Raw genomic sequence first — 15,221 nt, forward strand, 5'->3', positions numbered from 1 at the left:
TATATCTCTCTGTCCATCACTCTGATTTTCACAGCCAATTACTGGCTGGCTTCAGGTGCTTAACCCCAGGCCTTTCCATCAATTGGCTCATTATATTGCTGTTTTAAATCTTTCTCTCGTCCCCTCTAGCTCTCAGTTTCTCTCTATTCTCTGTCGCTTTCTGTCTTTTTTCTTTTCTCTCCACGTACTTTCTTATCAGTCTTATGTGTATCTTCTTTAATATTTCTCTTTATGTTTACATACATTTTTCTCCTTCTGTCCTTTATTGTTTTTTGCTGGTTTTGATTTGTGTGTACTTTACTTTTCTCTCTGTCTCTTTTTTGCTTTGACTCCATCTCTCTTCTGCAAATAAGGCTGTCTCATCCTCAACACCCCTCCTTCTCTTTCCACTCCTCAGTATCCCTTTCGCCCTCCCTTTTCTGGCCCCTTCATTCTGCAAATTTCTACAACTCAATTGTCCCTTCTCTGCCTGTAGGCAGTGATGGTATTAATAAAGCAGGTTTTGAAATAGATTTCCTTTCTGCTCCGTTTTGAATTACATTACTGTGTGGTTTTGGCTCAGAGCATTCTTCCTCTAGCTTTTCTACAATATCACAGAATAAATTCACTCTGTATTCTTTCTGGAGTAGGAGTAGGCCTACATTGCTCAGCATGGAAGATGTCACAGTACTGGAGTCATTCTACATGTAGGTATGATGTGATGCTTTATTGACCCCACCAGAGATCAATAAAACGCCATGAAAAGTTAGAGGTCAGATTTACTCTAGAACAGTAACTTTAAAGCTGGTGGGGATTCAGTGTCTTGTTCAGTGGCATGTGGGCTGGGAGGGTGCTTGAAGGGACAGCTAAATACAGTTCTTGAAAGACAATTATTTGACAGGAAATAATATGCACTGTACAGAAATGTTCAAGAATCTGGAAACCAAAAGGTAGAATACTAATCTTTAATGGCCAAATGGACACAGAGACCCACAAAATCTAATTGTACCACTAGAAAACCCCCCAAACAGAGCTACTTTAGCTACTTTATTTGAAGTACATGTGATGTCCAATGAAGTACAGGGTGATACAGCAGGTCAGAGAAGCACATAGAAGACTATAAGTTTACTTAATATATACTTATATACATACAATCTCTTTGTAAAAGTTACAAGTTCCTTTGAAAGATGAAAATATTGGAAGAAAATGGGTTTAGTTGTGCTCCAAAGTTAAAGGAATTCTGCCATAAGTCAGATATTGTGAGTTATGGTTTAACTCTCAGTAGTTGGTTCCTTGCAGGGAGACATAATTAAAATCCACTAAAAGGCATCTGGTACTAGTCGATTTAATCCAATTTATCCAAGTCACAGAGCTACAGGGTGTCGCCTTGTCTACCGCTGCTTGTGTGTGTGTGTGTGTGTGTGTGTGTGTTTGAGCGGGATGACTTTGGTGTGCATTTGTATGTTTATAGGTTATTTTGTTTGTTTGTGTTATACTGTGCATTTAATTGTTACATCTGTTTATGCATGAGTCGATTAAGGTGACATTAATGCCTTCTCTGAAAAGAACAAAGTAGTGTAGAACTTTTGGTTGTGTGTGTGTGTGTGTGTGAGTGAGTGAGTGGAGGCAGTGAGCTATTTTAATGACATTCTTAAAACTGTCATGATTAAGAGGCTGATAATTTGATGAAGGTGCTATTGAGGTACTTCAGTTATATTACACACTTCACATTTTTATTAATGAGGTGAATCTAAAAATGTCCTTAAGTGTTTTGATGAGGATGGAATACATGTTTTATATGAAAGGAATTATGGATACTTCAGTTTGTGCAGTCCAGTAAAACTCTTCACTCAAACACAAATGTGCACTTACACACAAACACACATCAACACTTCTGTTGAATCCAAAGAGGGCAAAAGCATCCATGAGGGTTTTCGTCTGATCTTGCTTGTTTGCCTCGGAGGGTCATCGTCACGGGAGTGCTTGCCTCTGTGAGTGTGAGTGTGTTTAGGTAGAGGTTAGGCTGTTATTTCTTCGGTGTGAGGATGCAGATTAAAAGTGCAACCTCTGCACCATATCAACGGTCACACAGCCAAAGCCTCAGGCATGTGTGTATGTCTGTGTGCTTGTGTATGTGTTGTAGTGGTGGTAGCTGTTAGGATCTCTAGTATTATTATAAAGTAATTGTATTTCTTGCCTTTGGCCAGTGTAACTTTGGTAATATGTAATTTCCCTACGCACTGAGCAGAAAGTTGTCCCTGCCGTGTTTCTCTCAGAGGGAAGCTCTCTGTGTGCTCTCTTTGACACTGACTCTTCTTTTATTCTTGGGGTTTTTTAAGGTTTTTCCTTTTAGGTCTATGTGAATACAGAAAAGAGAAAAATAGCACAACTGCAAGGTCATGTGAGCAAGGCCAGTATTGAAGCACACCTGCTATATTTGATGTGGAGTGCAATTATACCGTTTGGAGTACATAAGCTTGTTACTGTACTCGATTCATCAACAGTACATCACCCTGTTATACAAATTTTACATTTTGACCATGTGTTCCTTCAAAAGTAAAATTATGTTCCATAAGTGGCCAAAATCTACCCCGTAAAGCAGGGGTGTTCAATTAGAATTCAAAGAGGTCCAGTTAGATAAAATTTCTCGAAGCAAAGGTCCGGAATATCATAACGACTAACTTGCATTATCATTCAGTACCGTAATGTATAGTTGTATCAACATGTGTTTTTAGTCAACAACGGACTGTCAAATCAAATAATATTTTAACAATATTTACTGTCAGTTTTCACATCAAACTAGGAGGGATAATAAATAATGACTACTTTAATAATAAATTCTAAATTTAAGTAAACCAAAATAAAGTATTTAATTTCAGAAAAAAATGAAATAAAAAGTGTAGGTTCAATTGATGAAGTGTAATCTCAACCAATTTAATATATATAATATATAAACACTCAACACATTTTAACAAATGAACAGCTGTAATGCCTCCTCTTCTCTTTCATTCCCTCTTATATAGCTACCACTTTCCTACTTTCTCTTGTTCAGTGACAAACGTGAGCTCTGGCTGGATTGGAGATATGAGATATTCTGGTTTTGAACTGCCCGTTGGAAGCATGTAAGAATCTGTACATTCTTCATTAAAAGCCATGTGAAATCTCTTTTCGTCTCCTCAATTTGTGTGTGTTTCCAAAACGTCTCTGGTGAATCTTGCGGACTCGACTTGCAATGCTTATCGGAAAGCACAGATTTGATTGGCTGAGCAGCGTCACATGAGACGACTGGCGTACACGAGGTAGCAAGTCTCAATAATAAATCGGCTATAGGTCGGTGTAACGGAGAGGACGGCGGCTGGGACCAGATCAGGACCGAGGTCCGCCTATTACTTACCTTAGCCGTAAAGTCTGTGTTGTATATTTTCTTGAAATGGTCCTTCTTACCCTGCCCTTGGATACATTATAACCTTATGTCTATAACAGACATATGGATAACATATAGGTAGACTTGTTAGGAGTAACTACAAGAAGAAGAAAGTCCATTATCCTGGGAATTACATTCATATTAGACAATTGTACACCTACCAATATCATTACCACAGTAGGAAATACTGTAGGAAGGATTGTGTCCCATATGTAGCAATGCCAAAAGTAAGGGTGGAGGTTAGGATGGCCCATTGGCCTGAAGGGACTTAGGTCATGGTATCTGCTATATAAGAGTACCAATCTTAATACTAGAGATGTCTCCACAAATTTAAAATCTGTATACCTCACTACATGGAACTCGCTGGAATGATTTTTTGAATGGATGAAGCCATAGATTGCTGTGACACCAGAATCTTGCTATGCATGACTGAATGTAACTGATAGCAGAAAAACTTAATTTTATGATGACATTAACAAAGAAACTAGATCCGTCATATCGTGATACCTGATCCACTTAACACGATCACCTTAATCATAGTTAATTTGCCATAACAATGATCATGCCATGGTACATTTAAGGAAATTTCACTGCTAATGTGTAGTTCTCCTATGCTACAGTAGGCCTATGCGAGAGATGTGGAATATAAATCATAGGGTGGTGAATCACTTTCTCTCCAGGAAGTTGCATCACCCTTCGTACCTTTTGTAACACCTGTGCCATTCACAGTGGTGCATGATTAAAATGGCTTACCAAATGGAGAGAAGACTGCAGACCAGTGTCTCCAAAGGAAATAATATCAGCTTTTTCTTTTATTGCTCCTGAGGTCCACCATATAGAGGTTTTCTAATCATCATCATGCGTTTTGATTTATTAAGTACATACATTTTGTAGACAACAAAAATCACTGGAGAGTAAAAAATGTTAAGACATAGTATTAGTATACAGCCAATGGAATCTTCACAAACCAAAAGTTAAATTTAGCATCTCTTGGAAGAACTTTGATGATTAAGATGAAAAGTCATGCAGACGTTGGGGCAGTAAATGAGAAGTAGGTGAGTGATTGAGCTGCTGATATGGGGAAGAGCACAAGAGGCCAAGGAGGGATGGAGGAGAGCTGATGAAAGAAAAGAGAAAACAGACAGAAAAGACATTAAAAAAATGTGGGACCGAAAGACAGAAAATCAGAAGATGGGGAAAGAATAAGACAAAAACAAAGGAAAAGGACAGCAGCAAAAAGGAGGATGGGGAGTGTAGGGAGGCAGTAAGATTGATTTCCACTCCTCCTTTTCCTCCCCTTCTCTCTTCTCCCTGGAACGGCTCCCTAAAGTCTTTGGATTAATGGCTTCATTTCTGCTGCTCATTCATCAGATTCAGGAAGGCATCCCAAAACACAATGCTTCACTAGGCTCTTGCCTGAACTAGATATCTACCTGCCAAAACATCCAATAGGCCCCTAAGTACTTTCAAAGGCAGGCAAAACAACTTTATATCTACCTCGGGTCAGATCAGCAGGGAATTGGTACTATCCACTTGCACATATGCTTGTTAGTCGGCATTGTGTAGATGATCACAGTCATTTCAGCCTAGAGTTGTAGAAAAGTCAAGGAAAAGGCATTCCCACTGCTAAAAGACCCAGTGCTAAAAGGATTTGGATGCAACCATGGTTATTAACATTTTATAGATGTTAGAATTATAGAGTTATCATAGGCAATGTAACCTTTTTCAAAACGGAGTGCTTGCAAACCATAAGAAAATATTCTCTGAATTTAACAAAAAGCAAATTGGATCACTTAATACAACATGTTTATACAGCAAAATGTAGTTAACTTAGATTTCTACTTCACAAACCTGCAAAACAGGAAAAGTACATGAGACAGGGCAACTTCACAGTTGTTTGTTTAGCCTGCCACAGCAGAATGAGGACACCAACCAACTTATCCACATAAATCCTGCTGTAAAGACTGTTCTAAAGCGAAGTAAAGCACCATACTTCCCCCTGGAGACTTTAAGATAGAATGAACATAGCGTACATTGTGGACTCATGTTAATTATTCATGAAACGAAGGTTAGAATCTACATAGTGCGCATACAGTGGAAACATGTTGACTGCAGATTGGGGGGGGGGGGCAGAGACGACGTGAAAATTAATGCCATTTCCATTTTCCATACTGCAATAGTCTTGAAGTCAATTTGTTGTTCATGCTGTTTGGTAGTGGTAAGCTAACAAGCCATCGGCCAGCTGTAGGCTTTGTTGTTATTTTAATGAGCATATCAAGGGCTACTTGTATCCCCTGGACCACCGCAGGGAGAGGTAGACCATGTCTGGCTGCAACATGAATCACTGTTTGGCCTTGTCCTATTGTGTGCCAGCTGTGCCATCTAAACTGCCCTTTCACAGTGTGTGATAGCTAACATGCCAACCCTTGACCCATCCTGACTAATGAGGTTAGAACACTCACCCAGTGCTGGGCATCTGTCCCTTCGGAGGTATGCTTGTTTTTTCTCCTTGCAACTGACGTCTCTTTTCTTTGCATTTATCCATTGGTGCATTTATTTACTGATCAGTCCAGCCAGTCACCCATCCATCTTATTTGTGTACATATTTGGACGTTAACCCACTTCTTCTGAGCTATTCTAACTGTCACTATTTGTTTTTACTTCACAATGCACGTCAGTCTCTTCAATTTCATGCCACAGCCAGTGTTTGATGTGTCAGTGGGTTCAGAGAGCTCTAGAATGGATGCAAACAAAAAGTCATAATTGATTGTGGAACACAGCATATAGAATGACTGTGGAGAGAGGGGAGAGGAGGAAGCGACTGGAGAATCGGATGGATGATGTAGCAAATTTAGCATTTGTCATGACAAAGGGAAGCCTGGGAGACACCATAATCGACCTAGCAATATAAACAAAGTTAAAATTCTAATAACCTCTCTTCCTCCCAATTGCTTTGGATCACTGCATCCTACTCCATTCTTCTCCAACTTTTTTCTTTTTCTTTTTCTCTTTCTCTTTCTCTTTCTCTTTCTCTTTCTCGTCTTTCTCCATCTGTTTTCTTTTTTTTAGAAAAGATTGTTTTTAAAGTGTTTTTGATTTGACCTTAAGTTTTAAGAGAAGAAACACAAGTGGCATACCAAACCCTGGGGTGCAGTGCTGTGCAGCAGTTTTAATGCATTAGAATTGCTGGGAGGCAGGTGATAATCTCAAAACAAATTGTATGAACATACAGTAATACCAATGCATTTAATACAACATAACACTTATTGAAGCTTTAAACTTGATTTTAAAAGTGATATTATTTATGACTGGTGGACTCCCAGCTACCTTTGTCTCTGGTTCATTTCATTTCATTGAATTTACCTCCCCCTCCCCCACCAGTGTTTTCCAAAACAGAGATTGGCAATCTGTTTAGAGGGGCTCCAACTGAGCGCTAGCCAGATTATCCGAAAGATTAGCTTCCATCATACTCAACTAAAAGACTACTGGATAAAGTGGGTGGTAGTGATGGTTGGTGACGGGGATTTGGTTGGCTGCTATTTGTTGTTTTTGGCCTGTTCCTTTACAAACCTCTGACCATAAATCGAATTTAGCTAACATGGTTTGAGTCTTTGGAGAAACGAGAGTCATTGCAGTGAGAGAGGCTTTGATTTATTGCCATTCTTGGGGAAAACTGGTTATTTTATTCTCTCTCTCCGGCTGAGTGATGAGTGATTTTGTCTCTGTAATTGAAGAATTACACTGTGTGCGTTCATTATAGGTACATCACTTGATCTGCTTAAGCATGCATAATTACAGGTTAGTTCATATTTACTCTGTAGAGGAGTTTCACTCTGAAAACAAGGTCTTTCTCAGTTTTTGTCTCCCACTGTAGTGTCCTTTTCTAAAATGTTTGTGCTTCTGAGCAGGCTGTCACTAACAGCATCTACTGTACAAAATGTTTATTCATTTTTGTCAGTATTGTTCATAAATTCCATTGTCTGTCAATTTTGTAACCACTAGTCTTGTTTATGAGTGGGGGCTGGAGCTATCCCAGCATGCACTGGGTTGAAGACAAGTTATGCTCTGGACAGGTTTATATTATATGCATGATGACATGCAACATTTTTTTCTTTTAAATAAAAGTGCAATCAAGAGAAGGCCGTCAGGCCATCTGCATCAGTCTAAGTCAGATGCAGTAAAGTCCTATTTTCTGGGGACAGTATGTGGGCTGTGTGAAAGCATATTGCCTGCTGTGCTGACCTGAGGATTGGGTTATGCATTGGTTATATCACTCCCCCCCTGCGGCTTTCCTGACTGCCAAATGTCAGTCTGCCACAGTCTTATCCAGAAATGGTAGATTACTTTATAGGCTTTGGTCTTTTAAGTAGAAACACAGACTCTTTAAATCATAAAGCACCCCAGGGAACCTAAAGTCTGCACCCAAACTCACAAATGCATACATCTCTCAATACAGTACTCTCATACATACAAGAACACAAAAGGACAACATCTCTCAGACTTGCAGGGAAGCTTATCGCAGTTCTCATCCATGAGCTTATAGCTTTTCTCCTTCTGCATGCACACACACAAACATATATACACACACATTGAAACATTTGTTTCCTGGCTAAGATGTCTTATCCATAGTGCCGTTGTTTAATCTAGTCTCATTAGGCTGATCTTAAAATTATAGTAAGAAGCTTGTTTGGACAATCTTATAATGCACTCAACTGCCTTCATACACAATCTTTTGGGGTTAAATATAGGGTTAATTTTCCTTTGTATCCCGTATAAGGCTGATTCAAATGTTTTGGAGGCTTGAGAAAAGTTGAACAAATAGTTTTTATGTTGGACAGATTTAATTCTCAACAATTAAACTTCAACATCTACTGATTTTTTTGAGAAGCAAAACATTTGTCATGGTTTAGATCTGATGTCCAATTTACTGTACAATTTAGATATTTTGTAATATGTAAATCATCCCCGCCACAAAGCATCTTTAAACAATAACTAGAACAACAGAGGCATTATGTTATTGAACTCCAGAGTTTGACTGTAAATTTTAAGTTTAAAAACTTTACATTTTAGAACTTCAAGAATAAAATCCTGCCTTAGCTAGCTAAGTTGTTCATCCAACAATTATCAGACATAATAAATAAGTTTTTACTTCAATGGCAAAACCCATTTCTTTCCAGATTTTGGAGATCACAAATATTGTGAGTAAAGTTTTAATTTTTATTGGAGAAGTGCAGCTAATATAGCTTATCTAATTATTCAGTGACCTGTTTTGGTTGCTACTGCAACTGATGGAAACTAATTAGGCAGACAGAAAGACTGCTTTGAACAAGCTTGTTAGTGTGCAGTCAGTCGTGGTACACAAACCTGGGGATGAGAGCCCACTGGCAGAAACAATACTGTGTGTGTGTGATGTGATTGTTTTGGCCATGTGTGGGAGACCGTGGGTGTGTTTGCGTGTGTCTCTTGTTTTGTGTGTGAGTGACATATTGGGAAGACAGTAATAACCACTCCAGATGTCTGCAGATCAATACTGGGATTTTTCTTGTAATCTCTGGCTTGCGAATCAGGCTTTCCTGTAATGATGCACCATAGCCTAGTGGTCATACATGCTTTCCAGTAATTAATAGATCGCAGGTTGGAACCTGTGAACTATGTTTATAGCCTTCATGTCATGCCTTCATCAAAATGGCCTTCTGCTGAATGTCAAAATTATTCTGTAAAATATGATATAGGGAGTTATTGGATTATTAGGGAAAGGTTAGAGTTAAGATGTCTGTATGTCACTTATTAAAGAGCATGTGGTGACTGATGAACTCATATATAATTTCCAAAAATGAACAGTATTTATGTTGTTCCAAAATATCTTATCACAAATGATCACACATTGTTTAGGGAACATTAAGTTGGGTTTCATGTCATATTATGCAATTTAACAAAAATGATAATATAATATTATCAGGAGGAACTTGGGTCTTTTGCAGCTCAAGAAATGCTGAATAAATGGTGAAGTTACTTTGACAGTAGGAACTTTGTGTACTTTAAGCAATGTAAAAGCAATCTTTAGTTTAGTTATCACATTTTGGATTCGGATGGTGCAATATTGGCTACAAAACTGTCTTAATGTTAATTTCAAAGAACAATTGTGGGACAACTGAGCGGCTTTGGTAAGAGGGTAGAAAAATCAAAAGTTTAAACCTTAAAGATCTTTAACTGATCATAATTTGGTCTCTTGCCAAAGAGTACCTCCACAGACTCAGTGGAATCAGTTGCTCATAGTTTCTCCTTGTATCAACCTTCTGTCTCTCCTGCTTAGCTGAAGAGTTAACTTTTGTTTCTGTCTTTCCTTCAGATCCAGTCCATGGTCCCCAAAATGTCAATGTGGTTGATGTCAGAGCCCGCCAGCTGACTATACAATGGGAGACGTTTGGGTATGCTGTGACACGGTGCCACAGCTACAATCTGACGGTACGCATAGCTGGCAAAAATCTGTGCTGTGATGACAAAGTCAACTTAAATGTATTCTCCACCATGAAATCATTATGTGACTGAAGTAAATATGAGTGGCATATTTTGCCTTTTTATGTAAAAGTGAGGTGAGCTAGGGTAGGCAATTTATTTCAGACACATTTTTTGTTATATTTGTTGAAATTCTCTTTATCATCCTGACATCAGTCAATAAATTAAATGCAAGTTCCACATAGAGATGTAAAAACATGGAACATGGGGGCAGTAGGTAGATGGGTAGAAACACCTGCAGAAAGCAACATAAGGAGAGAGGAGAGGGACAAGACAGCACAAAGGTACCACCCTGCAGTCTAGGCCTATAGCAGCAACAACAGGACAGGAGCTAGATAATAAGCACGTCTGCAATAAGCACATCTAATGTTTTCATTCGGGCCAAATTAAATGATTGGCTGGCCTGCCTACCTGCCTACCCGCACACACTCTGCATGTGACAATGTGTTTTGTGTGAGTGGCTTTGGAAGGAGGTCTGAAGGGAGAGGGTGGGATTTTTTTCCAGTTGCTTTCAAAATCTAGCTGTCTCTTGCTAGTTTCTCCAACATTACCTACCCCAGCTTTAAGTTTTGACAGCAGTGAACATCTTGTTATTACCAAATGGTTATGTGTTGTAACTAAAGGTGATTGACACCTCCAACCTCTGAACTCCAATTTCATATTATAATTTGCTTTATCTATAGGCGTTTTGCTAAACCTTTTAGATGCACATTTAGCAACACCAGTACTTCAGGTTAATGTGTGATTTGACATTCATAGTTTGGACCTGCACAGTATTCTCTACTTGACAATTCTGTCAAAGCATTTCAGGGTTAAGTGCATTACATAAGAGCAGCTCTGCATTAGTAATAATTGTTTTTAACCAAATTACAGTGGAATAAATGTCATGTCTCTCCTCTGTTTTCCAGGTGCAGTACCAGTATGTATTTAACCAGCAGGAGTTTGCAGCAGAGGAGCTGATCCAGACATCGTCACATTACACCCTGAGGGGGCTGAGGCCCTTTGTCACTGTCAGACTGCGGTTGGTCCTGGCTAACCCAGAGGGCAGCAAGGAGAGCGAGGAGATAGTCAAACAGACAGAGGAAGATGGTGAGTGACAACAGATTTGTAAAAACCTATTCACGACACACTATATAATATTATATCAATCCAACAAATAACCAGCCAGATAATGACAACTTTAGATATTCCTGCGACTCAGTGTATGGTCAGCTTCTCCTGATAGAAACCCTCTGGCTTCTACAGAAAAAATTGTTTAGCACTGCACATAAAGACAACATTAAAACAACTACAAAAACGGTCTCAAGTTGTTTTAGCCATTTAACTTAAAATGTAAGGTTTTAATATTTTGGGAAAACATATTTCTTAAACTTGAAACTTTCCGATCCACACAGATATCACTGCTCTAGAGATTTTCTAACCCTTGTTTTTGTATTGTTTGGGTCTTTTTTTTACACTTTGGTGTTCAGAAAACTGAATAATGCCACTTTAATGAAGCTATAGTACGGCACCTACGTATGCCACAGTAACTAACTGAAACACTGCCTCAGGGGAACGGGGCAGCATTTAGAGACACATTAGATCTATAATTTACTCTGTATCATCACAGGATCACAGGTTCAGTCCTTGCAACATGCAAAATTGCACCAATCAACTGTGCCCTTGAGCAGGAAAAGCTAACCAGGGCGTACTGACATACTTTATTAATGCCTCAAATATAAATGTACCCTAGGAGTTAAATTTTTTTTCAAAACAACAACAGATTAAACTCCCGTTTCCTTACCAGGGGGCTCCATGTTCTTCTAATTCAGAACAGAGTGTTTGCCCCAGCCAGAAATACTAATAATTCATTGATGCTTCACATTTCTCTCAACAATATGCCTGCGATAAACTGGAATAGCTCGAATCCATTAGAGCAATGGCTGATAAGCAGGATAAAAACATTTTTCTAATGATCCCAAATCTCTCATCTTTTCCCTGCCCTCCTCAGGGCTCGCTGTTCTTCTCCTAATCTCATAACTAATATCCTCTGAATTTAGCTTCTGGGGAACATCACATCTCAGTCTGAAATTCCTACCTTTACTAGCTGAACACACACACACATACTACAAGTTATCTGAACCCTTTAAAACGAGTTAACATCACTGGGGATTAGCAATGGCTTTGGGGGGGTAGGAAAAAAACTTAATTGTTTTGTTCTTAATTGTTTTTATTTAACCATCGTTAATCTCCTGGTTGTAATTCAGTAATTAGGGAACAGAACAGCAATTGTTCACACGGAGGCTAATTGCTGTTTGTACGGTAATGGCTTTATAGAGCTGAGGCTCCAGCAAATGAAGCAGCTTCTCACACCCACAAATGCATACACACACACACACGGTTTTTCCTCATACATTTCAATGCTGCTAATAACGTATAACCTATGTTAAGGTGCAAAATGAGGGATTTGCAATTAATATATAAAATTGCTTTCTGTCACACACACAGGACTCATATTCTAGTGTTTAACAGTAATCTCAGGATGAGAGGAGCTTTTAATCATGGCCTTCTTAATTGCATTACCGACTGGAAGCTGCACTCTTAAGATTTACACAAATCACACTCACAAACACGCTCACACTGCCTACCCAGTCACGTTAAGTCACAAACGCTTTGGCTGTATCACTGTGAGGCATCCAGCATTGTTAATTTGGCACATCCATTATTGTAGAAAATGTGCTTCTGTCTTAGTTCCATTCTACTTAGAAGTTAAAGATTTCCATGTTTACTCTAGAAACTGATTTCTTTTGTTCTGCTGTACACCACTACAATGCTAATTGCCTCCCAGAGAGTATAAAAAAGTTAAATGTCTCAAGAAATATAAAAGTCAAAAAGTTAAAATGGCTAAATTAGATTAAAGTTTTACTCTCAAGGATGTAAAGCTTTTCATGGGTGGAAGAGTTTACTGAGAAATGTTCTTAGTGAGTGTATGATCAGTGTGAACCAACACAGCCACACATAGACACACAAATGGAAGATTACACACATTTTCAAATGCTTAAAATACGAGGACAATAATGGTTGTCTACATCTGTGAAGTTAGTGTTTTCAGATTTGTCTGAGTATTGAGAAGACGCGTTACCTAAGACATTTGGGGTCTGCTGTGTGTGCCTGTGTGTATTTGTGCATCTTTGTTTGTTTTTCTTCCCAGTTCTCCATTTCCCTCCAGTTGTCCATCCGTTCATAATGACAAAAGACAATTTGAAGCCACAAACAAACACACACGCAAACACAGAGAGACCTGCCTCAGAGACAACTGTCATGTCCGCTCAATGTACACATCAGCCTATTAACCTAACCATGAGACACCTATTTGCCAGGTAGCTGTCAGGTCAGCTCAATACAGCTGTTTTACTGCCAGGACTCTTATTTATCAAATATGTGCTAGAGGAAGTTGCTGTAGCTGTCTCACCTCTTCAGTACACACGCGCTGTTATATATTTATTTTGCTATTTTTGCTTGTTGTAAGTGCAACGTAATGCCACCTGCATTACTTTTTTACTTTTTTCGATTAAATGTATCAACAAATGATCACCGAAATGCTCTTGAGCAAAGTGTAACTCCTCTACATCCTAGCTGCTGCTCACTGGCCTGCCAGTTAAGTTTATATTTACACTGTGCATCTCCCGTCAAGTGAATGGGAATCAGCTGGGAATGCTGTCTATACTGGCTCACTGCAATGGGTTACTTGTAGAGCGAGAGCTAATAGAGCAAATTTATTAAATGCATTTCCTTTCTCATACATATATAGAGCCTATTAAAAATATTTTAAATCCTGCATTATAGGTGGAGTAAGCGATTCTAGAATTATAGATGGAGTAAGCGATTCTAGAAAAAATCCTAACCATCTGTGTCTAAACCGTGATTGTATGCATGGCGACGCCAAGGTCGATGTGCTAGCAGGCAGGGTTAACTTCCGTGTTGCAATATGGAACAGAAAACGCTCATACTGTATATGTAATTTTGGAGAAAACTATCATGTCGTTATGGTACGGTGGCCCGTAGTTTTTAGGCCTAATACAAAAGCCACAACACAAACACAAATCCCACAACACAAACACAAACGTTTGTATTTGTGTTGTGGGATTTGTGTTCATGTTGTGGCTTTTGTATTAGGCCCGAAACCTACAGGCCACCGTATTATGCGAGTCATTAAAACATTCATAAAGGCTGACATCAACTATCGACCTATTCTTGTTTTTTCTATATGAGGACGTGTTGTCCATGCAGATGGTTACATGTTATCTCAACTGATTGTCAATTGGTGGTGGTAACGTGCTAAGAAATGTAGTAATGTGCCTGCAGAGGAAGGGGAGAAGACTGCAAGGTACACAATATTGACATAATTAAAGGTGGGGTGAGCGATTTTATCCATACATGTCTTTTTGTCATGTAACTCTCAGGATAGTTGTGAGTAGCTGTCTGGAGCTGGTGTGCTGCCTTTGGGACTGTCTGCATGTTTACAGCAGCAATTGTATTCGCTGTTTGCTAACTAACAATTTAGCTAATGTTAGTTACATTACTTGCTGTGTTGCGTTAGGGTGAGGGCTTCGGGGAGCTGTCAATGGCTTTAACAGTAACATAGTTAGCTTGTGCTAACGATGACGTTAGCTAACGGTGATGTTAGCTAACGGTGATGTTAGCTAACGCTGGCGCTAATGGTAAGCAATGGCACAAAAAAACGCTAATGCTAGCTAGCTAAGGCTAATGAAATGCTACAAAATGCTACCTAAAACACTAAAAATAAAAACTGATGGCTTTTTGTTTCACATCATTTAACCATCCACCCTACTCACCATCTACATTGCATTTCCTCCCATGCATTTCCAGATTGTCCTTCTTCTCCACCATTTTCAAATTCAGTTGAAGTTCAGTGAAGACAAACGTGGACCACGAAACAGCGATGAAAAAACACAGTGGAACAACTCCACCGCCAACTAGTGTTTCGGCAATGTAATTGCAGAGCAACACAGACACCAATGCACAATTAAAAACGCTCACGACGGCATAGGTTACACAGAAATATCAATTGGCCTTAATTGGGGACCCACTGATAAAATCATTGCTCCATAGCGCTACCAGTGGTCAAAAACTATACAAGGCTACCTATAAAAAACAATTACACAGGAGTAGGTAACAGCACAGAGTGATGATCTAAGTGATTACAATAAAGATAATGAAAACTACATTTGAAAACAAGACTATTCACTCTCACTTCTAATGTCAGTGAATTGGCCCTGTGTACTTACGCAGAGCTGATTTA

The 15,221-nt window shown here is 39.0% G+C and overlaps 1 protein-coding gene across 2 annotated transcripts in view; it reads left to right on the forward strand.

The window, feature by feature from the left end:
- ptprt (protein tyrosine phosphatase receptor type T) overlaps positions 1–15,221 on the forward strand; it is a 328,330-nt gene that overhangs the window by 140,414 nt on the left and 172,695 nt on the right. For both annotated transcript variants that reach the window (XM_038696881.1, XM_038696882.1), the window contains exons 9-10: positions 9,753–9,868; positions 10,828–11,008. In XM_038696881.1, coding sequence (XP_038552809.1) covers positions 9,753–9,868; positions 10,828–11,008 — 297 coding nt within the window. The remainder of the gene's footprint in view (positions 1–9,752; positions 9,869–10,827; positions 11,009–15,221) is intronic.

Source organism: Micropterus salmoides, unplaced genomic scaffold (genome assembly GCF_014851395.1).
Source record: "Micropterus salmoides isolate LMB-PRFRI ecotype aquatic unplaced genomic scaffold, ASM1485139v1 Ms_hic_scaffold_4, whole genome shotgun sequence".
Taxonomy (NCBI): Eukaryota; Metazoa; Chordata; class Actinopteri; order Centrarchiformes; family Centrarchidae; genus Micropterus; species Micropterus salmoides.